Source organism: Phacochoerus africanus, chromosome 1 (assembly GCF_016906955.1).
Source record: "Phacochoerus africanus isolate WHEZ1 chromosome 1, ROS_Pafr_v1, whole genome shotgun sequence".
NCBI lineage: Eukaryota > Metazoa > Chordata > Mammalia > Artiodactyla > Suidae > Phacochoerus > Phacochoerus africanus.
In genome coordinates this window covers 259,187,926-259,212,469 of record NC_062544.1, presented here as the reverse complement: position 1 = coordinate 259,212,469, position 24,544 = coordinate 259,187,926, and the positions used below count along the sequence as shown (strand labels likewise).

The 24,544-nt window shown below is 34.6% G+C and overlaps 1 protein-coding gene across 1 annotated transcript in view; it reads left to right on the top strand.

Annotated features, from left to right (window-relative positions):
- The first annotated feature begins 1,509 nt into the window (after positions 1-1,509).
- LIPI (lipase I) overlaps positions 1,510-24,544 on the top strand; it is a 37,040-nt gene continuing 14,005 nt past the window's right edge. The window contains exons 1-8 of the mRNA XM_047753267.1: positions 1,510-1,573; positions 3,489-3,871; positions 7,165-7,273; positions 9,254-9,355; positions 12,097-12,186; positions 13,438-13,605; positions 15,538-15,642; positions 23,106-23,217. Of these exons, the coding sequence (XP_047609223.1) occupies positions 1,510-1,573; positions 3,489-3,871; positions 7,165-7,273; positions 9,254-9,355; positions 12,097-12,186; positions 13,438-13,605; positions 15,538-15,642; positions 23,106-23,217 (1,133 nt within the window). The remainder of the gene's footprint in view (positions 1,574-3,488; positions 3,872-7,164; positions 7,274-9,253; positions 9,356-12,096; positions 12,187-13,437; positions 13,606-15,537; positions 15,643-23,105; positions 23,218-24,544) is intronic.

The following is a 24,544-nucleotide window of genomic DNA, read 5'->3' as shown; positions in this document are numbered from 1 at the left end:
CGTGCAAGCCCAGTTCAGCATCTGCTTGCATTGCATCTACCAAGGTCCTATTTTCCAGGTCAAGCTGTAATATTTGTGCCCATATCACAAAGTGGGGCAAATCATTCCCCTTTTAGGGGAGAATACCTCAGAGTTACAAGGCAGATGGCATGGATTCAGGAACGGGCTCTCACTCAGAGGCACCATTGCAATCTAGTATATCGACCTAGTTTCCTTTCATTTTATCTGTGTAGAAGATACCTATATCTCCATTTATTTAAAATTTCCCATGTACTACTTTTAACTATTTTATAGCTAAATTTCTTTTTTTAAATGAAAGCTGAATTTTTTAAATAAGCAGACTTTATACAACTATGTAACTGTTTTTGTTTTTTCTCATGTAATTTTATCATTTTAGGCTCTCTACTTTGTATATTGACTTTTTCATTTTCTTTATATCTTTTATTTTATACACTGTTTGCTCTACTTTTATATTTTTTAGTGTGTAGAAAGTTATGTGTACTGTTTTACATAGTATAGTGGTTAACATTTAAAGTTTCAATAATCTCTTAAAGCCCATACTTATCTATTTATTCAATTTTTAAAAATTGACACCTTTTGAATCCCCCAGTTAAGGAATTTTGATACAAAACTTACTTTTTTCTATACTTCTTTTAACCTACATTTCCATCTTAATAGTATATTGGTTTATACTCATATTTAAATATTCTTATTAAATATTTGAACAAGAATAACTTCTGATATTGATTTATGTCTTACTTTTATAATATTTACACTTACAATTTGTTTCTATGCTCACTTTTGATCTTTTTATACTGTGACTTTCTATGGATCAAGTCATCAATAAAATTCTCACTTATTTAACAATGATGATGTCAGGAACTGTACTTAGTTATGAGTGGTGTACTTTAGGAGAATATAAAAATTTTAGGTCACAAACTTTTGCACTTAAAATCTTCATTTGCTACACATTTATCTGTCTGATGTATTGTTTCGGAAGATAAAAATGCAGCCATCCTAACTTCATTGTTCTATTTGTAATCTGAAATTTCTACCTTGATATTGTTAGAATATGTTTCTCTACTGAAAACCAAACTAGGTTCTGGAAGGTTTTTTGGTGAGTCTGATTAACTTATTTTATCTGGATCTGGGTGAGCCTTTTTCAGTTTGCATACCCTGGTATGCAGGTATTTCCTTAACTGTTTTAACTGCTGTCCTATCCCTCCCCAGTTCCTCTTCCAACTGCCAGGGGAACATCAGTGATTTTTAATTTGAATCATTATTTCCTGTCCCATTATCTCTATCCACCGTCATAATTTCAATCTCTTTCTTCCTTCATTTCTTACTATAAAGTGAGTTTCCATGTTTTAGCATCTATAATGTGAATTTTTATTCTGCAGTTGCATTTTTACTTTTCCTGAATTGGAGTTAGCTTATTATTCCATTTTTAACTTTATCCTATTGCTTTTTACCTCAACAAATTTCCTCTAATGGCCTCTTGTTTTTGAAATGTCATTTTTCTTGCATTCCAATGAGGGTGCTAAAGAGTTTTTTGCAATTATTTTTACATCTGGTAATAGACAACAGATTTTGCTGTTGATTGATTGTTTTAGGTGGTTTATTTCCCTTATTTTATCACAGGGAGTCTATTGTTTATTTCAGGGCCAGGTAAGATATACCTTAGTTTGGAGTGGACAGCAATTTGTATGAATCAGTTGCATTTGGACTTCTCAGAGTTCTAGCTCATAGGAAGGTGGATATACACAATTCCCTACACAATTGGTACAATGTAGTAAGTACTGATACTGCACTGAGATTTAATTTCCCCTCCTCTCCACTTCCCCATTCCCTGGTACTTAGGACAAATGAAGTAACAAAGTTTTCCTTCTGTCCAAGTATCTTTCAGCTGTTAACCTGGGAATTGAATACCAGTCTTGCTGCTTCTTTACTGCCTTTCTCCTCTTCTAAATAATTGTAACAATATTACATATATAGTTAGGGTTAGGATTAGGGTTAGGGTTAGAATAATTGTAACTAATGCATATATTATGGATTTACCAAATATATACTATATATATGTTGTTTTAATATATATTTGTATGCTAAAACATAAACCTATGAAATACATATACATGTATTTTACTTAAACACGTCATTATTTGGGGGCATTTAAATCCCTTCTATTTCTCCAGTATTAAAGTAATGTATATTCATTTTTACATGTTTTTTGGACTATTTTCTTGGGCTAAATTCCTAGAAGTGTAATTACTGGCATAAACTTTACTAATACTTTTGTGAATTCGTGATAAATGTTGACAAATTGTTTTCCCAAATCTTATTATCAAGTTAAATTTCCAGAAGCAGTATAAGCATATGCTCTGAAATTATATTCCTCTTTTGAAAAAAAAATTATAATTCTTGAAATCTTGAAGAGAAAATAAAAAGCAGCCATGTTTCACTGCCTAGTAATGATTCTTGCTGTTGTTTTGGCTTTGTTATTTCATTTTATGCCCTACTTCCTTCTAGAATGAATGGATGGATAGATATATGTAGGTAGATAGATAGAAAGATAAGATTCACACATTGATGAAATTTGATGATAATTAAGGTATTTTAAGTTTTTGTGTGATCATGTATAAACCTTTAATGCATGAATAAGTATTTACTAATAAAGATTAATATCTTTACATTTAATACAAATTGTTTATTTCATTAATATAAATCCTAGAAAGAAAAGCAGAAAGAGTAAATATTTTTAAAACTATGCGTAGTAGTCACACACATATATGTAAAATTTCAAAAGGACATATCAAATTATGCTCTCAGTATCCACATAGATGAATATTTGTTGTATTTACCATTATGCATATTATGTATTAAAAGGATTTTTATCTTTTAATTTGACAGGAAGAAAATGATTTATTTTTGTTTTGATTTATGTTTGATCATTAGTCAGGTAAAATATGTATTTTATAGTGCTTATTATCCATATCTAAGTATTCTGCAAAATTTTCTTAAGGTTCATAATTTTATGGACTTTTATTGGTGTATGTATATATATATGAGTTTATTAACGATATTAACGATTTTAGTCAAACCATTGCTATTGTGTATAGATAAAAATTAATTCTTATTTTTTAACCAACCACATTGATTTCTATACTTCATCATGGATTTCAAGTTATATACCTCAAAAATCTTTTTAAGGAATTCTCTGGTGGCTCAGTGGATTAAGGATCTGACTTTGTGACACAGGTTCACTCCCTGGCCCATGAACTTTCCTATTCTGTGGGCATGGCTAAAAAAACTAAGCATATTTAAGCAGTCAGAGGATTACTTTAAACATTGTGATTGCTAAATAAATTATGCTAATGTGATAATAAATACAGTCTTATCCTCCAAGTTCAATAATTTTTTGCAACAAGAATCAAATCAAATACTATCCTAGTACTCAGCATAACTGACTTTTTTTTTTTTTTTAATTTCAGAGAATAAAGGACCATGCCTTGAATTCTCTCAGCTAAGCGTAAAGGATTCCTTCAGAGATCTGTTTAACCCACAAATGGAAATATTTTTGATACTGTATACAAGGAAAAACCCGAGCTGTGCTGAGCCCCTGTTTGAGCAGGATAACTCACTTAGCGCTAATTTCAACACAAGCAAGAAAACAGTCTGGCTTATTCATGGATACAGACCAATGGGCTCTACTCCATCATGGCTTCGGAACTTTGTAAGGATTTTGTTGAGCCAAGATATGAATATAATTATAGTAGACTGGAACCGAGGTGCTACAACTTTTCTTTACAGTAGAGCAGTAAAAAATACCAGAAAAGTTGCTGTGAGTTTAAGTAGGTATATTCAGAATCTTTTGGTAAGTCTGATATTTTATGTTATATATGTTATATGATATACAGTATGTAATATCATTATGTTTTCTCATAAGCATTAAGAATTACTGCATTGATATGTTAACATATCAGCCATCTTTTCTTTGTGTAAGTGGATAAATCCATACCTAGACATGACCTATTTTTTAAAAAATTATCTTAAAGACCCAGCTACTGTGTTTTATCTTAAAATCATTTAAGATTTATGTTTTTTTGTTTTAACTTTACCTATACTGACTTCAGGATAAGCTAGTGATTCCATGTGCACAGAGGGGATAAACTATAGTCGTTAAATTTCAGAGAAATCTTTTCAAAGTTATGTCTAATATATTTATAATTAGTCAAGTGTGCATTGATAAAACTGAGGGGAAAAACAGCTTGAAAAGTAGCATACTTTTGGCCACCTTGGAGGCAGGTCTCCTTTCCATTTAGGTCCAGGGTTGGTTGGAATGGGTGAAATAAATTCAGGCCAGTTGTAGGTCATTTGTAGTTTGAACGATCTTTGGTTACTAAGTTGATACATATGGAGACCCACGTCTGTTCTAAAGAGAGGTGGTGGTGATGGGCAGTGGAGAGTGAAAAGGGTGGGGTCTAATAATGGGGACATTCTTGAGCTTGAAATCTGCCTTTGAGTTGTGTTGTGTTGAACTTCCAGCCTCTGATGAAATTGAGCAAGCATTACAAATCCAAGAAGCAGTTGCACATAGAGGTTAGAAGTCAGAATGGAGGGCGTCTAAGACCAATCCATCTCTTATCTGTGTGACTTGAAGCAATGGCTTAACCTTTCTGCCTCCTTTACTTGTCTTTACATTTAGAATAACAAAATTTTATAGTAATATTTAAATATTAAATAAAATTAATTCTTGACCAGTGTTTGGCATATAATAATCATGGAATAAAGTCAGCCATAATTACTTATTTTATATCCCCAAATTTGGACAAGATCAAACCTCCCTCTGCGGAGACTGAAGGGGATCTCATTCTTGGGAGTTCCCCTCATGGCTTAGCAGTAACAGAGAAGAAATCGATTCACCTGTTCTTACTGATAGTCTATAAATTGATTTTTCCTTTTAGCAGTGGTATTCTCTCTAATAAATATGTACCTCACATTGTGGAACATATGAATGTTAAGTAGAATAAATGTGTAGTATTCTATAAATTTCTAACAGTGTTTTTACTTGCAGAGGCTTCACATTAAAGAGAAGGGATGAAAAATTCAGTAGCACTAAAGTAGAGAGCAACACTCCCTTGGGGTTCTGGACATTGGTCTGAAAAATTTGAAGAAAATTATCAGCCTGTGTCTGGAAAACCTGAATCTAGTTTCTCATTAGAATCATTAGAATAAATGTTTCCTATTTTTTTTTTTTTTTTTTTTTTTAGGGCCACACTCACAGCATGTGGAATTTCCCAGGCTAGGGGTTGAACTGGAGCTGCACCTGCCAGCCTACACCACAACTCATGGCAATGCTAGATCCTTTAACCTACTGAGTGGGGCCAGGAATCGAACCCACATCCTCATGGATACTAGTTGGGTTTGTTACCACTGAGCCAAAACAAGAACTCCACTTCCTATCTTTCTATAAGCCATCAAATATGTCACTCTATAGACTGAACCATGAGCTGCTTCCTGAGAGTGTGGTAGAAGAAATTCTCCCTCATTCAAGGTCTCAATGCCACAAACCTTCCTCCCTAGCCTGGGATTCTAAGATGTGTTCAGAACTTGGCCTTGGAAGATCAGACCTCATCACTCTCCAGCTTGTGATCTGGGGGAATCACTTAAAATCTGTGAATCTCATTTTATCATCTCCGACATAAAGATAATTATTCAGGAGTTCCCGTCGTGGTGCAGTGGTTAACGAATCCGACTAGAAACCATGAGGTTGCGGGTTCGAACCCTGCCCTTGCTCAATGGGTTAATGATCCGGCGTTGCCTTGAGCTGTGGTGTAGGTTGCAGACGAGGCTCGGATCCCGCGTTGCTATGGCTCAGGCGTAGGCTGGCAGCTACAGCTCCGATTCAACTCCTAGCCTGGGAACCTCCATGTGCAGTGGGAGCGGCCCAAGAAATGGCAGAAAGACAAAAAAAAAAAAAAATATTCACACTGTTCAGTCTTCCTAAAGTTTTTGACACAGTCTACAGATAAAACAGGGAGTTCAATTAGTTTATATTTTGGAGTTAAAAAGATCTTGACCTGAAGACCATCTTTTTCCCATATAATAATGTGTATATGGCTTTGGTTTGGGGCAACTCATTATCAAACCATATTTAATAAGCATTTATTTATTTTTTAATTTTATTTATTTATTTACTTATTTATTTATTTTGTCTTTTTGCTATTTCTTTGGGCCGCTCCCGCGGCATATGGAGGTTCCCAGGCTACGGGTCGAATCGGAGCTGTAGCCACTGGCCTACGCCAGAGCCACAGCAACGCGAGATCCGAGCCGCGTCTGCAACCTACACCACAGCTCACGGCAACGCCGGATCGTCAACCCACTGAGCAAGGGCAGGGACCGAACCCTCAACCTCATGGTTCCTAGTCGGATTCGTTAACCACTGCGCCACGACGGGAACTCCTTAATAAGCATTTAATAGGTGCCAGGGAAAGTTTCAGGCAACAGAATAAAAAGAAATGTCATAACACTATTGTGAACGTTAACTAAGAGGTTTATAAAGCACTCATCAAGGTAGATAGCACAAAGTAAGTGCCTATATATGTTTAAATATTATTATTATTATGAAATGCTTTATTCATTATTATTTTGCACATGCTCTTTTAGTTAAAAATGATAAAAGTTTTTTTAATATTTAAGTAAAACTTTAATGGTATTAAAATGTGTAAAGAAAAGCCAGATATTTTTATGGAAAAAATTGAACAAAGATATAGTTGTTTTGAAATTATAAAATCACATTCTTGGGAGTTCCCCTCGTGGCATTGTGGCAATGAACCCAACTGATGTCCATGAATCCCTGGCCTCTCTCAGTGGGTTAAGGATCTGGTGTTGCCCTGAGCTATGGTGTGGATCACAGATGTGGCTCTGATCCAGTGTTGCTGTGGCTGTGGCATAGGCAAGCAGCTGTAGCTCCAATTCGACCCCTAGGCTGGAACTTCCATGTACTGTGAATGTGGCCCTTAAAGGAGAAAAAAAAAATCCCATTCCCTGTGTTCTAGGAATAGATTCAATCAGAAAAAAATAATGAATTTTAGAATATTGATTCAACAAGACATAATTTGTGATTTTTCTGAAATGAAAATTATAACACTGCATTTTGAATTGCAGAAACATGGAGCATCTCTTGATAGTTTTCATTTCATAGGTGTGAGCTTAGGAGCTCATATTAGTGGATTTGTTGGAAAGATATTTCAAGGTCAAGTTGGAAGAATAACAGGTAAAATATTTTTGACAATATTAAACAGTGTCTTTGTTTTAGTTAGACTCTAAAGTCTTGTTTAGTTCTTAACTGAAGTTTTATATATATAAATATATAAATGGCAGGGGAATGATTAATTTCTGCAGCCTCATGTGAATTTTAAGGACATATTATTATAACAATCCAGAAGAAAGTTTGGCCAATTAAATGTAATTTTTTTTCATGTATTAACTAAGAATATAACCTACCACCATGTACTTTTACAAATTTTGATTTATTTTAATCATTTTATAAAAATTTTACTTGAACACTAGAAGAGAGAATCAGGAGTTGGTATCCATGTTCTGGACCTGATTCCTCTCATATTTCCTTACCAAGGTTACTGCTTCCAGAAAGCTTAGTAACCAAATAATGCTGACATGGATTTTCAGGCTTCTCTCTAGGAATGGTAGTGATTTTAAACTAGGAGGATAGTAGCCCTCCCCAGTTAATTTATCTTTTTAAGAATTATTGAGATCTATTCCCACTGAAGATTTATAATAATTTCAAATGTTAGCACTAGAGTCTTTAGTTAAACAAAGGGGGAGGGGAGAGGTGCATCACTTGTTTAGATATTTAGGATCCTTGCAAATCTTAAGTATACGTTACCTACTTTGATCAGTTTTAACTTCATCCCCATTATACAGATGTGAAAACTGAGGTTCCGAAATGAATGCAGGAAAATCAATGTTAGTAACAGCTAAGGCAGGATTTATACAAAGCTCTAGAATCCAAGGCCCATTCTCTTTTAAGCACCACACTAGCTCAGTTTGATCTAGTGGTAATCCTACCTTATTTTAAAGTGTATTTACTCACATATTAGTCTAGTTCCAATGGCTCCACATGCCAAGTAATTATCAGGGTTTAAAAAGCCAGCAAATTTGGTAGTTCTACATCAGAGCAATTTATAGGGAAAGAGGAGTTTCTGCCTCAGTCATGTGGGCCAAATTAATGAGGGATAACAGAAGGTCCTGAGATGAGCAATATTACATTTTATCTTTTAAAATATCTCTTTAAGGAGTTCCCACTGTGCCTCAGTGGTAACAAACCTGACTAGTATTCATGAGGACGTGGGTTCCATCCCTGGCCTTGCTTAGTGGGTTAAGGATCTGGTGTTGCTATGAGCTGTGGTGTGATGTCTTGGATTCAGTGTTGTTGTGGCTGTGGCGTTGGCCAGCAGCTACAGCTCTGATTCGACCCCTAGCCTGGGAACTTCCACATGCCCTAAAAAGACAAAAGAAAAAAAACCTCTTTAGGATGCTTGTTTACCCATTGCATTGATGTTCTCAAGGCATTACATTTCATCTCTTCTGCACCTTTTTACACTCTTCAGGAGGTCATGAGCCTAGAGTTTTTTATTTAGAATTTTCAATAACGCTAGACATAATATCCATACTTTATGAAAATTTTAATATATTTTTCTTTTCTTGTGTATGTGGGAAACTTTTGTGAGGAAGGAATGATGAGCTAATAATAAATATGTTTTATTCCACAGCTCAAATTGCATCTAAATGCTTAAAATCATTTTAGACCCACAGATAGATCCAGGATGAGCTAGTACAGCATGAGGTTCAAGACAGGACCGGGATGGTATTTATTATTTTCTCCCCTCGGGAGTAGTAGTAATTATATTTTTAATTAAATGTAAAGTTGCAACCAGTATATTCCTAAGTACTTTATAAAAATGCTAAAAAAATCCCACAATATTTTACTGAGGCATCTGTTGTGTGGCTTAACACTACATTGTTGGTAAACTCTGAAGACTGGTAAAAAAAAAATTCAAATAAAGATGATACTTGCTATTCATTTAGTTTTATTAATCCTGAGGTTTATTTTTGGACAGGTTTAAGCTAAAACTGTATAGGCTTGCTATGTTTATAATGTAATAATGCAAACATATGATCTAATGAACCCAGTGGTACAACTTGATTAATAGATAATTTCATTCTTGAATTTCAGGCCTTGACCCTGCTGGACCACAATTCTCTGGAAAACCATCAAATGGCAGATTAGATTACACTGATGCAAATTTTGTGGATGTCATCCATACTGACACCAATGGTAAAAATGCGGGATTTATTCCTTAATTATTTGAAATTGAAAAGGAGACATAGACACTGGGGAAGATGAGAACATAGGAAAAGAGTAGTGGAGGAAGCGATGATAAGACTATAATTATATAATGATTATATTTCCCACAAGCAACATTTCTTGGAGCTAGTGATTTCCTGTGGTGTCAAATGTCACTCTTTGCCTTTAGCTTTCCTCCTTCAGTTTTCAAGAACTGCCACATCCTCCTAAAAAACTGAGATTTTATTAAAATAAAAAAATATGTATATATACTTCATCCTGTTCATGCTATTCACAGTTCTATTGACTTGATCACAATTTCCCCCATGCTTAATTTTCCTGATATATTTAGGTTACCATTCTCTCTACTCATTTTCTCACTTTGTTATGAGAACAGATGGAGATGCTTTTCTTAAAGGTTTTCAATTATTTTCCTAAAATGTCTGACTATTGACAGTTTTGGCCTGAGAGCACCTGCTAGACATTTCAGATAATATTTTAGATGCCCTGACTCCCTTCCCTACTTGAAATCCATGATACTATTATTATTTCCTATACATCAGGGACTTTTTCTTTATGTGTATGTATGTATGTTCATTCAATGAAATACTATATAGCAATGAATGATTACAAACTAGTAACTACATTTACACTTGACAATGTGCTTTAACATCACAAGCACAAATATACTGGAAATTGAAAGAAGCCAGACACAAAAGCATGCATTAAGTATGAATCAATTTATGTGTTTTTTCCCCCAAAATTTGCTAATCTAGAATCTAAAATATATTGTTATGGAGGTATTCTTAGCAGGTAAAAATAGCAATGGTAAAAATACATATTTAAAAAGAAAACAGTTTTTTTTAATATAAAAGAGAAAAGCTGGTGATTGGGTTAAGGCACACAGGGAGTTTCTAGGTTCTGTTTCCTGATATGGGTGTGGTAGCTAAGTGGCTATTTGCTTTATATCCTTTAATTAATTTTTAGTTTTATATTTTATGATATTTTCTGCATGTTATATTTTACAATAAAAAGAAAATTAAAAAGCCATATCTGCTCTCCCCACCCTCCTTGAAACCAAGAGAATGAATGACCTAAACAGACCAAACAAGCTGCCCTGCCCCTTCCATCTGATAAAAGAGAAATGACATGCTTGAATCAAGGGCTGCTTGTAAGTTAATTATAAATATCTTTTGCTTCTTCCTGATTTCTAAGCAGTCTTCTTGGTCTGATTTGATTCTACCTCAGAGGCAGATTAGAGAAAATGTTGGCTAGCATACCCTTACCATACAATCACATCATACATGTGCTTCCCTGGATTGCAGGGAGTTCTAATGAAGTTGTCTAAGTTGTCCTTGGTCTTTCCTTTTATGTTGAAACCCCTCCCCTGTAATGCACATGCCCAGTGCTCTCTTGCCCTGCTAATACCTCACTGTCATGTTCTGATACATAAGAGCACTAATCAAGGAGCTACATTTTTTTTTAGAATTATTTTGTAGATATTTAATGGATTCACAGCTGCATTTTAATCCTTATTGCCAGACGCAAGTATTTATCTTGTGTTGTACTGAATCTATTGCTGACCTCGCTCAAGAGTTCCTTATGTTGTAGGAAATTTCTTTTATCCCAAACTAAAGTTTGCAGTCTTACTCAGCAGCAGTATTTTATATCTAATCACAGTCATGGCTATTCTGAGCTTGCTAACCTCTTTCATTCTTAGGGCTTCCCTTAGTTATGGACCCCATATTGGTAATGCACCCAGAATTTGCACCTTCCTCAGTGCCCCCAGGCTCTACAGAATGGCTATCAGTATTTGCAGATGTGGAACTCAAGAGTACAGAGAGATGTCTGTAATGTACCATTTTATATAAGCAACTTGGGTACCCTCAGATTTTGGTATCTTTGGAGTTAGGGGTAGGTGCGGCAAGGCCTGGAACCAATACTCTATGGATACCAGTGGACGAGTGTGTACTGAAGCTCTTAAGTCATAGCTATGTGTTTCATGTCACTCAGGCCCAACTTGTTCCAGCTGTGATGCAGCATCTTTCAATTTTTCCAGTTAGTGAATTTTAGCATCAAATCCTTCATATTATTATCAAGAAAGAGAATGAATCATCACACTCACCTAAAAGGTCGTAAATGACTTGGTTTCATTTCCTCTAATGCTCTGTCTTACATATTTCACCAACTTCTTTGAATACCCCATGTGCAAGCAGATATCACCTTGACTTACTGCTTCCGTCACATTCTTCACTGACCCTTTGCTCTATTCTCAACTCCTCATGGGAGATTTTCCAAACAAGCTAATTAAAACTGCAACCTACCACCCTCACTAGGCATTTGTTGTCCTTTATTCTGCTTAATTTTTCTCTGTTGCACTTACTATTATCTTAAATACTGTATTTTTGCTTACTTATTACATCTTTCTCTACTAGGAAATACTTTCCACTACAATAAGAAATTTTGCTCTTTTCCTTTTTCACTTACGTATTCACAGCACAAAGAAATGTGATGGGCCCATAATAAACTGATCATAGGTAAATGTGTTAAATTAATGAAACATAATTTGCATGAGGAATTAAATTGAGGAGTTAAGACTAGAAAAACTCATCTTTTAAAAAATAGCATTTATTTTTTGATTCAAGTTTTTAGTCACTTTCAGTGGATTTTATAGGATATGTGGCTGACCTGATTGTATTTACTTTGTGATTCTTGAGTACTTTTCTTCTCAGGTTTAGGCATTAAAGAACCCTTGGGACATATAGATTTTTATCCAAATGGAGGGAAAAAACAACCTGGCTGTCCTAAATCAATTTTTGCAGGTATACCAATAGTATTTTAGAATAAATTGTTCATGACTCAAAATAATGAAAGAAAATCAGTTTACCTTTTCCCTGCTTAATCTGTGGGCAAGATTTTTATCACTTTTGCTCAGGATTTGGGAGTTATTGGTGGAAAATAGTTTAATTTTATCTTTCTCAGTTCATAAGTGTTACCAGTAGACATCTCATTTGGTTATGGATGAAACTGATTATAATACAGACTCAACAGTTTTAGTTCATCATTTTAAACATTAGGAGAAATTTACAAGTCAAATGAAGAAGCAAATGTAGCCAAAGTATCATATAACACAAGTTTGGTTTCAGGATTTAATTTTTCCGTTGTTATAATATTGTACAAACATAGGTTTATGAACTTCTGCACTTGGTTATTTTGTACATACATAGCTGAGCAACTGTTTCAGGTGTGGAATTTGGCTCAAATCAGAGCCATAGTAAGAAATATTCTGAGGTCTGCAGTGGCACCTGGTCAAGCATCACATCATTAATAGCTGCTACAACTAGAGGAGTTTGGCCAAGAGGATAATGATGTGAGCAGTTGGGAAAGGAAAGGGACATGATAAAGTGTTAATGTCACCAGGTTTCTTAGTCATGTCCAACACTGGATAGAAATGTTAGGTGATGGAGTTCCTATCGTGGCTCAGGTTGACAAACCCGACTAGGATCCATGAGGATGTGGGTGTGATCCCTGGCCTCGCTCAATGAGTCGAGGATTGGGCGTTGCTATGAGCTGTGGTGTAGGTCATAGATGTGGCTCAGATCTGGCATTGCTATGGCTGTGGTGTGGGCTGACAGCTGTAGCTCTGATTGGACCCCTAGCTTGGAAACCTCCATATGCCACAGGCACGACCCTAAAAAAGCAAATAAAAATAAATAAATAAATAAAAATAAAATAGAAATGTTAGTGGTGAGAGTTAAAAGAGAGCTATGTGTACACTAGTTACAAAATATGGTAACACTATGTGTCTAGGGTTTGTTGAAGTATTGAAATGAAATATATTTTGCTGTTTTAATTATTACTTTAGAAAAATTTGCTATAAATCGCACATAAAAGGCATAGTATCCTTAAGTTTTCAGTTGTACCATTTGTTTAGTTGCCTGAGATAAAACGCTGCATTTTAATCAATACTTTGATGTTCATAAAGTTCACAACGTTATGTAGAACTTAATCTTTATTTTTTTCTAACTTATATGAACTTAATATATCTAACTGCTTGATTTTTAACACTAAAGGAATTGAATTTATTAAATGCGACCACCAGAGAGCAGTTTACTTGTTTATGGCAGCTTTGGAAACAAGCTGCAATTTTATTTCGTTTCCTTGTCATTCTTACAAAGATTACAAGTCTGGCTCATGTGTGGATTGTGACAACTTTAAGGAAAAATCATGTCCTAAACTAGGTAAGAGAGATTGTTCTAATTACTATAATTGTTTGTGGAAAATGGACAATATAATTGTGTTAGTATTTTCTACTGGAAACTTTCACATTCACTTGTGAATATGTTAATGCTTTATGGGAACTTTTTTTATGGAACAGAAAATAGTTTATTTCGTACTAAATATTTTTTTCAGATAGTGAGAGAACTTGGTGAACTGCTTTTCTGTGCTCAGTGTAGTGGGTGCATTTGGTGCTCTCATGACCATCCTTGTTCTTGATACATGAAAAGATCTTTTTAAACTTTTTTGTCTTTTTTTTGGGGGGGGGGGGGCTGCACCTGTGGCATATGGAGGTTCCCGGGCTAGGGGTGGAATTAGAGCTGCAGCTGCCGGCCTATGCCACAGCCACAGCAATGTAAGATCTGAGCCGCTTTTGCGACCCTACACTAAGCTCATGGCAACACCAGATTCTTAACCCACTGAGCGAGGCCAGGGATCGAATCTGAGTGCTCATGGATGCTAGTTAGATTCGATTCCACTGAACCACGACAGGAATTCTGATATACAAAAAGATCTTACTATTTATTATCTATCTGTATTTCCACTAAAGAAAGAGACTTGTACATTCTTAGCAGTACTGAGTTTTGTTTTGCTTTTTAATGGGGAGACTTATGAGCAAGTAAAGAGGTGTGAACCATGGTTAGCTTTTCATTTGCTATTAGCAAGTAGTATGAATCGTACATGGTTTCACAACTCATAAATCAGTAAACTTGGTAAGAGCAGTTAACTATTGCAACTTGTGATTACTAAAGGCTGCTGGTGGGAAATTATAGAGAAAAAAGAATCCATGTAAAAACCAAATGTTAGAAGAGGTGGAAAGAATCTCAGAGGCTGTTTGTTCAGGGTTTGCCAAAAACAAAGGCATGTCATGAACATCTAAACATCTGATCAGTATCATGTAGTCTCTCCTAGAAATGTTTCCAAAACCAAAGCGCCTCAGTGAAATGTGTTGCAATTATCAAGTCTGAATTAAACAGCCTCCTGCACTTTTCTTTCACAGGAGCTTTATATTAACATACTCGGAGAATTGCTAGGAGAGGCAAGCAATATGCAGGCTTTGCCAGACTTTTTTCCTTATAGACCCCTTCTATCCACAAAATGTCTTGTGGGATTAGTTTTCTTCAGACCCCATTTTGGGGATTGCTTTTCTGGTCCTATTGCTTTTCCATATAAAGGAAAATTGTAACCTAGTGTGAACATATGGATTGCTTAAGGGCACAGTGAGAACGAGAGTTAAACCTCTAAATTTTCAATTCAGTATTCTTTCTACTACATTCAAATCTAAAATTTAGAGGTAGCAATGTGGAAATAGACACATCCATGAAGCAGGAAGCATCTTATAGTGTGTATATTGCATATTCTCAATGTACAAATAATGTTTGTTTCTGAAGTATTTATTACACACACAAAATATAGTGTATATAGGTGCTATCTCTATTTTGTATTGTCTATATAACATGTACATAAGCATATCGTATCTGTATGAATGTGTAAATAGGCAAATTGGTGGCTGTGCTCATGAACTAATTTTCATGTTTAAGTGTTATCTAATCAATTTATTCTGCTGAATTTACTAAAAAGAATTTCAAGTAGAATTCCGAATTTACAATATAGTAGTAAAAACTTCTACAAATGGGCTTTAACCATATGGAGTATGCTAAACTCTAATAAGATTTCCAGGTGGTAGATTTATTTATGAATCTCGAATTTAAGAGTTGTTATCATAATTAAAAATAATAGAATGTGAAATTATTTTGAAAAATGATATTATGTTAGAAAAATCCTCAAATTAAATGATTATTATAATTTTATCCTTTATTTTTTTAGTGATTTGATATTTTTGTATGCTGTTTGATGGAAGTCAAATTACTAATGTTCTATTTCTCAATTCTCAGGTTATCAAACTGAGCTATGGAAAGATATCTTAAAAGAAAGAATAGAAAACAGATCTCTCAGGACCACAGTGTTTTTGGATACTGTTCAAACAAATCCATTCTGTAGTAAGTTAACATTTTTAACAAATGAGCCAATAATTAGTTTTATATACTAATTTATATTTTTATCCAAAACAAATTTTACCAGGCACTTTCATGGGATTTTAAAATTTATTAGAGCCAGTTGTACAAATTCAAATAAGGATTTTTAAATAAATTGAGCATATGCTTTGTGTAATATTTTCCAAAAAAAAATCAAGGTCTTTTGTTTTATACCCCCAGTTTCCTACATTTAGAGTTATGTCAGTGTATAACAGGTTACAGAGTTTAAGACATCTATCTACACTTTTTATGATTATCTTTTTGGAAACACACTAAATTCTATAAATACAAAAAGTGCAAATAAATAGTAATTTTCCCAATATATTTAGAGTTGGATAAGAGGAGAAAATTTGAAGAACAGGAGATAATCTCTTAGAAATATATTAAATAATTAGACTTATGAGAAGCTATTTAAAAAGTGAAATTATCCTCTTTAGAGATCAAATCTTGAAGTGGTGTATAAATAAAAGCCCTATTATACAAAGAATATCATGAAATAAATTTCCAGTCACTGCCATTGATCTTGGCTACTGTGGAATAAATACTTAAAATAGCTTCTTATATTTTAAAATATTTTAGGCTAGGTAGTATTACCATTTTGCAGGCCCAGTTACCATCAATTTGAAGATAGTCTTTAAACATTTGTGGTGTGTCCTGTCATTCATTTGTGATGGACCCTGTCATCCATTTTTTTGGGGGAGGGCAATCCATTTTGAAATTAAAATTTTAATTGAATTAAATTTAGATTCACATGTAGATATAAGAAATAATGCAGAGGAGAGCCTGTGTACAATTAATTCATTTTTCTTCAATGGTAAAAATTTTTCATTAATATAGAATAAATAAAATGTCACTACCACAATATTTATCTTGCTAAAATCCATCCATCTTATTTATATTTCATCACTTGTGTGTGTTTAGCTTTGTACAATTCAATCATTTAATCATTCTATAGGGCTTTGTATTTATCATGACAGCAAAGCTATTGAACAGTTCCATCACCACAAGATCACTTGGGTGGCACTTTTATACTATATATACAATTTTCTTAACCTGACCTTTCTAATCTGTGACATCCATGAACATATTCCTAAAATTCTGTCAATTAAAAATTTTGTATAAAGGGAATCATTAACTATGTGACCTTTTAATTGGCCTTTTAAGCATAATTCTCTGGAGCTTCATCTGTGTTGCAGCATGTATCAATAATTCATTCCTTTTTATTGCTGAGTAATATTCCATTGTATGTGTGTAGTGTAGTTTGTTTAATTATTCATCTATTGTAGGATATCATGGATATGGTTAGATTTGGCTATCGTGAATAAAGCTGCTATGACTATTTGCATAAATATTTTTGTGTAAATTTAAGTTCTCATTTCTCTGTTATAAATGCCCAGGAATACAAATGCTGGATCAGAAATTAATTGTACGTTTAGCCTTAAAAGAAAATGACAGTGTTGGAGTTCCCACTGGGGCACAGTGGAAATGAATCCGACTAGGAACCATGAGGTTGCGGGTTCAATCCCTGGCCTCGCTCAGTGGGTTGAGGATCCCGCGTTGCCATGAGCTGTGGACTTAGGTCGCAGATGGGGCTCGGGTCTGGCATTGCTGTGGCTGTGGTGTAGGCCAGCAGCTACAGCTCCTATTCGACCCCTAGCCTGGGAAACTCCATATGCCGTGGGTGCGGCCCTAAAAACACACACACACAAAAAAAAAAAGAAAGAAAGAAAATGACAGTGTTTTTCAGTGTGGCTAACCATTTTTTATTCCCCACAGTAAGTATGAGTAATTTAATATCTCTGATTTCTTACTAGCATTTGGTGTTGTCATTATTGTTAAAATTTATCTTTTTTTTTTTTTTTTTTGTCCTACCCATGGCATACAAAAGTTCCCAGGCCAGGGATCGAATGTGAGCCACAGACATGACCCAAGTCGCTATAGAGACAATGCTGGATCCTTAACCCACTGCACCACAGTGGGAACTTCAAAGATTTATCCATTCTGATAGGTGTATAGTGATGCATTGTTGAGAGTTTAATTTTTTTGCTCTAATAACATGATATTGCATATATTTTCTAGTATCTTCTTTGGTCAAATGTGTGTTTCAGTCTTCTGCTCATTTTCCAACTGGATTTTTTTTAACTATTGAGTTTTGAGGGTTCTTCATTATATTTTTGATAGAAGTCCACTTTTACTTGTTGAAGATTTTGTCTGCAAATTTTTTTTTTCCCAGCCTATAACTTGATTGTTTTTTCATCTTCTTCATGAGAAGAAGGTGCCATTCCCTTTTTATGAGGCCTAATTTATTACTTTCTCCTTTCACGGAACATAGTTTTGGTGTCTGAGAACTCTTTGCTGAGCCCTAGGTCCTGAAGATTTTCTCTGGAGATTTTTTTCTAACAGTATTATACTTTTATGTGTTACTTCAAACATAGACAATATTATTTAAATATATATTGAAAGGCACATACCGCAGAATATCTAAAATAATCATTAAGATTAAGAATAAAGAAATAAACACTTTGACTTTCCTTCTGCATCATGTCTCTTTTTCTGATTCTCCTCTTCCACTTTTAAGGCTTTGTGATTATAATCCTTGGGATTATTTTGGGTCCACTTGGATAATTCAAAATAATTTCTTTATTTTAAGGGCAGCTGATTAGCAACCCCAATTCCCTTTGAGATTTTAATTATCTTTTGCCATTTTAAGGTAATATATTCACAGCTTCCATAGATTAGGACATGGGCATATTTGGGGAGGCCTGCCACCAATATAAAATACATATTTGAGTTTTCAAAGTCTACTGGCATTAACATTTACCACTTCAAGTGAAATGTGGGGACTTATATTTCCATTTAGGTTATTTTACATTCTCCACTTCTAAATATTATTATCTCGAGTATCAGATTGTGTGATAATTTTTATTTCAAGTAACAAATATGATTTATAAACTCATAAGGAAAACAATAATTTATTGTATGTATCCATATTTCTTTTTTTCCATTTCCCCTTTTTGTTTCTGATACTCTAAGATTATTAATTTCATCAATTCCTTTGTGTACCTTTCTATAACATTTAAGAATGGGTCTGCTAATGAGAAATTCTCTAAGTTTTTTTTTTGGCCTGAGAATGTCTTTATTTCTCCCATATTCTCAAATAATGCTTTGGATAGAAGATTAATAGTTGAGGTCTCTTTTAGCACTTAAAAAATGTTCCTTTTGGCCTCTGTGGTTTCAGATGAGAAATCTACTGTAACCCACTTGGTGTTATCCTGTAGATAACGTTTTCATCATTCTACTTTGACTGCTTTCAAGATTCTTTTCTTTTTTTTCAGTTTTCTGAAGTTTAATTATAATTCTTTTGTTATAGTTTCACAGGTCTGTGGAGCTCTGTTCATTTTTTTCTCTTAGTCTCTTTTCTCTCTGTTTCAGACTGAGTGACAGCTTGATCTGTCTTCAAGTTTACTTGTTTCTATCCTCTACCACTTCTACTCTATTATTGAGACTATCTAGTAGGTTATCTTGTCCATTATGGTATATATATATTTTTGTCTTTTTAGGGCCACACCTATAGCATATGGACATTCCCAGGCTTGGGGTCGAATCGGAGCCGAAGCCACCTGCTTATGCCACAGCCACAGCATCGTGGGATCCAAGCTGCTTTTGTGACCTACCTCACAGCTCATAGCATTGCCAGATTCTTAACCCACTGAGCAAGGCCAGGGATTGAACCTTCGTACTCATGGATACTAGTTGGTTCATTAGCCGCTGAGCCATAACAGGAACTCTGGTATTTGTCATGTATGTAATTTCCACTTTATTTTCCTTTTTTTTTTTAGAGCTGCACCCGGGGCATATGGAGGTTCCCAGGCTAGAGGTCAGATCGGAGCTACAGCTGCTGGCCTACATACACCATAGCCACAGCAACATCAGATCCAAGCTGCGTTTGTGACCTATACCACAGCTCATGGCAACACCAGATCTTTAACCCACCGAGCAAGGCCAGGGATCCAACCCGAAACCTCATGGTTCCTAGTCAAATTCATTTCTGCTGTGCCATGATGGGATCTACCACTTTATTTATTTATTTATTTATTTATTTATTTATTGGTCTTTCTGTCTTTTTTGTTGTTGTTGTTGTTGTTGCTATTTCTTGGGCCGCTCCCACGGCATATGGAGGTTCCCAGGCTAGGGGTTGAATCGGAGCTGTAGCCACCGGCCTACGCCAGGGCCACAGCAATGCGGGATTCGAGCCGCATCTGCAACCTACACCACAGCTCACCGCAACGCAGGATCGTCAACCCACTGAGCAAGGGCAGGGACCGAACCGGCAACCTCATGGTTCCTAGTCGGATTCGTTAACCACTGTTAACCACTGCGCCACGACGGGAACTCCGCACTTTATTTTCTTTTATAACTTCTATTTCTTGGCTGAGACTTTTCTATTCATATTTTGAAAAAGACTCTGACTTTTAAACATTTTTTTATGATGGTTTCTTTAAAATTCTTGTTAGCTAATCCCAGCATCTGATTCGTGTCAGTGCTGGCATTAGTTGATTGTCTTTTCTCACCAAAATTGTGATTTTTCTCTGTTCTTTGTATAACACGTAATTTTCAACCACCTACTGGATAGTTTCTCTATGTTACAATTTGAGTTCTGTTTAAACCTTCTATTTTAGCAGACAGTTACACTGTCTAGATTTTGGCTTTATGTATTGTGAGACTGTGAGTTTAGGCTATATAAAGTTTCAGGATTGTCATATTTTCCTGTTGACTTGCTTTGCTTTTTTTTTTTCCTGTTTTAGGGTTGTTGTTTTTTTTTTTTCTTTTTAAATAAAAATACATTTTGCCTTGCAGACTATTCTATCAGATACTCTCACAACAACAATTTGTCTCATAAAGCTTGGAATCTTGCGTCTTCTTTTCTATCATCAATATTATGTTCTGTAATATTTTATTTCACTTTTTATGTAACAATAAACAGTTATTATCAATATTATTGTAACATAAAATGCTCACTTATAAGTTTCAAATTTCTACATTTTATGTTCTTCTTTCCTCCCTCCACAAATCCTTCCTTTTGAGTTTAATTTCTATCTTACTTAAATAGATCCTTAGTAACTTTTCACTAAGTAATGTCTCTCAGTTCATTGGTTTGTTTCCTTGAAAATATCCTTATTTTTTTTTTCCTTATGCTGAAATGTAAATTTAGTCCAGGATAGAATTTTACATTGAGGGTTGTGTTTTTTGTTGTTGTTGTTGTTGTTGTTATTGTTTGTTATTTGTCACAGCCTGCAATGAGTTGATGTGGGATCTCAGTTCCCAGACCAGGGATTGAACCCAGGATGCAGCAGTAAAAGTGCTGAATCCTAACCACTAGATCACCACTAGAAAATAACTCTCTGAGAGTTATTTTCATTGAGTACTTTGAAGGTATTAAGTTTTGTATTTTAAAATAAATTCTTTTTTTCATTTATTAGCAATATTATTCCTTGAATATAATCTATAGTTTTCTTCTGGTTAAACTTTTGTTACATATAAACTTTTATTTATCTCTCTTAATTTATGCATGATTTATTGTTGTCATTTTCTGACCTCAGTGGTCAGTGTGAGTCTCTACTAATATTAAAGAAAATATTTGTTTTATTTCAAAACAAAGGTTCATGAAAACTCTCAGCCGTCTGACCTTCTTCATAATCTCCCTTCAGAACAAGTTGGATTTTGTTTTTTTCAGAATTTATGTACCATAAACCTGGAGCATTTTTCATGTAAATTTTGGGACACCCTTAACCAGCTGATGCCTGTTACCTGGGGTTTTATTTAGTCTCATAGAAAAAGATTTTTTCCACCTGCGTCCCATGCAGAACCAGTTGGAAGACATTTCCAAGTTTCCCTTTCAATGACAAAGATTCCCTGACTGCATGAATTTTCATCTTAGCTCCATCACTTTGTATTGTCTCTTGTTGCAGCATAGATGTTGACACTTCTGCCTCTGTCTCCATGCTACACTCAGTTCTCAAGTCCTGTGGAGATATAGGGCTTTAGTTCTTCTTAAGCTTTGCCTTTAATTTCTCTTAATCTCTGCCTCCTGATATTTTCTCTTACTTCATATGAGCTTGGTTGCATATTTAATTTATGAATTGAACACCCAGAATTTCTAGATACCTGTAGCAGAGTTCAGCTTTTTATTAACATCTCAGCATATCATATTGCCAGAAATCATCTGAGCAAGTCCGAACACTCACTTTTTTGGGTGAAGGGAACAAAGTATTTTATCTAAAGATGGGCAGTTGATTTAAAGTAAGAAGTGTTCCTTTATGTCTTTTGAGTTACAATTGATGAAGGCCAGTTATAAATTCATTACCTTATTTGAGGTGGCACTAAGCATCAGGCATAAGGCAAGGAGTTACTCCAGTTGTTCAGTAGCAACATTAAACAGCTAGCATGCACAATTTTAGTAAGTGTGGTGAATCGCACAAGAAAATTCATGCATTCCATGTTCTGTTTATATACTTTATCTTTTAAGAGTTGCTGCACAGTACTCAGAAAAACTCACAGAGAGTAAGAACTTTTGGCGTAGCCCAGATGATACTGAGTATAGGGATGAGTTTAGCGTCTTTGCCTCTGAAAGATATACCACTGTTTTGTATGGGCATTTTGAAAAAGAACTATTATGAGCTCACTCTATATAGGACTGATTTTACAGTCATTCCTAAACAACCAGTGAAGTTGTAAATTATATTTGTCAAGCAAATTTAGGTAGGCCTATTAATCAGATAATTAAGGAACCTAATCATATTTACCTTAGATATGCTATAGATAAAGAAAAAAATGTTGGGAGTTCCCGTCGTGGTGCAGCGGAAATGAATCAGACTAGGAACCACGAGGTTTCGGGTTTGATCCCTGGTCTCGCTCAGGGTTAAGGATCCAGCGTTGCCCTGAGCTGTGGTGTAGGTCACAGATGTGGCTTGGATCTGGCATTGCTGTGGCTGTGGTGTAGGCCAGCAGCTACAGCTCTGATTTGACCCTTAGCCTGGGAACCTCCATAGGCTGCGGATGCAGCCCTAAAAAAGACAAAAGACAAAAAAGGAAAAAGAAAAAATGTTTGATTGACCTAAAATCTCATATTTTGGGGTTTACAGAACTGTTAGCATTTACTAATTATTTGACCAACTTTTTACCATACCCATCACTGTCTGGAAAGCTTTTCATTCCTCATTTTCAAAACTAGTTAAAAAATAATAAGAAATAAAATGTATTACTTATGTACTAAATGTGTGCAACTCATTATTATTTGCAGATATACATGCCTAGATTACATAAATATATGTTCATATGCATATCTGTAGCAAAAAAGAATTAAAAAAATAACATGAAAAAAACTTTTTTAAATAACATGAATTGCATTCTATATTTTTGTTTCGTAGCCTATTATTTTGTTCTCAGTGTAATTGTTCTGGATAAGACTATGAAGGATGGCTATATTACATTTAAATTATTAAATCAGCTTGGAATGGTTGAAGAGCCAAGGCTCTATGAGTAAGTATAATTTAGTACTATTTTCTTTTGTAAAATATATTTTCTTGAGCACCCAAGAAAACATTTGGAAGATAATCCAAGTAGTGTAAATATTCTATGCAATGAGTCTTAAACTTTTAAGTATTAAATGGATCTCTGGTGTCATATTCTAATTCATTTATTCTATGAAGGGAGCTAACTGAATATGAAAAAGACTAAATAACTTGTTTGTTATACATTTATCTACCACAAGGGTTAGAAGAAGAGAGGAAACCTTCCACTTAATTTTGAGCATCGATAGAATGTGTTATAATGAATAATAATACTATTCCATTATAGTTTATTACTTTAAATTGCTTAACATTGTATATATAATGTATATCCCATGCATACATTTATGTATGATTCATTACTTATTCTATCAGATACATGCTTTGTTAGCTTTTGAATTCAGTTATCCAACAAACATTCAGCAGCAATCAAACGTATTCAGGCCTTTCAAAAAATAATGGGGATCCAAACTGACATAGCAATATTACCATTCTCAAAGAGGTCACAGAAACTAGAGGAGACTAATGCATAATTACAGGTCTGAGTAATAAGTTTTATACTAGCAGAACACTTTTGTGCTATGGGAATACAGAGGAAGAGGCAAAGAAACATTTGAAAGAGGGCTATTGCAGTCAGGGGATAGAAGAGAGTCTTTAAAAGGCAGGGAGATAGGAAAGTACGAGACTTCAGTAACATAGACTGCAGTTCTGGGGTAGTTGCTTTAAACTTGTTCAGAAGGCACTCAAATTATGAGTCTTAATTTCCCTTACCAGCATCATGTTCTGTGCAGAACATGGTGAGGTATTGAAACGTTTCATTCAAACACTTGATTAGTCCATTTTTTTATGAAAATATAAAATATGAAACCCATACACAGGGTAAATCTGTCTATCTAAGCCTGACCAATGGCTTTATTGTTTTTCTATTAATAATTATTTGCTGATAAATTTAGTCATGTTTTGGGACTTTAACTGTTTTAGTTGCCAGGAAAGTCAGAGACTTTTAAATGATATTTTATATCCCTTTTCAAAGTTAAAATAGGAATGCTTGCTTGCTGTAAAAAAAAAATGTGTTATATTATACAGCAGAAAATGAGAATCATCTATAATTACATAGTCCAGGGATATTCAAATTTTTTCATTTGGTTTATACCCATTCCTCTTCCTCCTTCTCTCATCTTCCTTCTGCTTCCCTTCTATCTCCACCTTCTAATTTTTCTCCTTTCTTCCTCTTGTAATGCCCTGGGGCATGCACACATTTTTTTATTTGGCAAAATTAAGATTCTTTTTGTAGATAT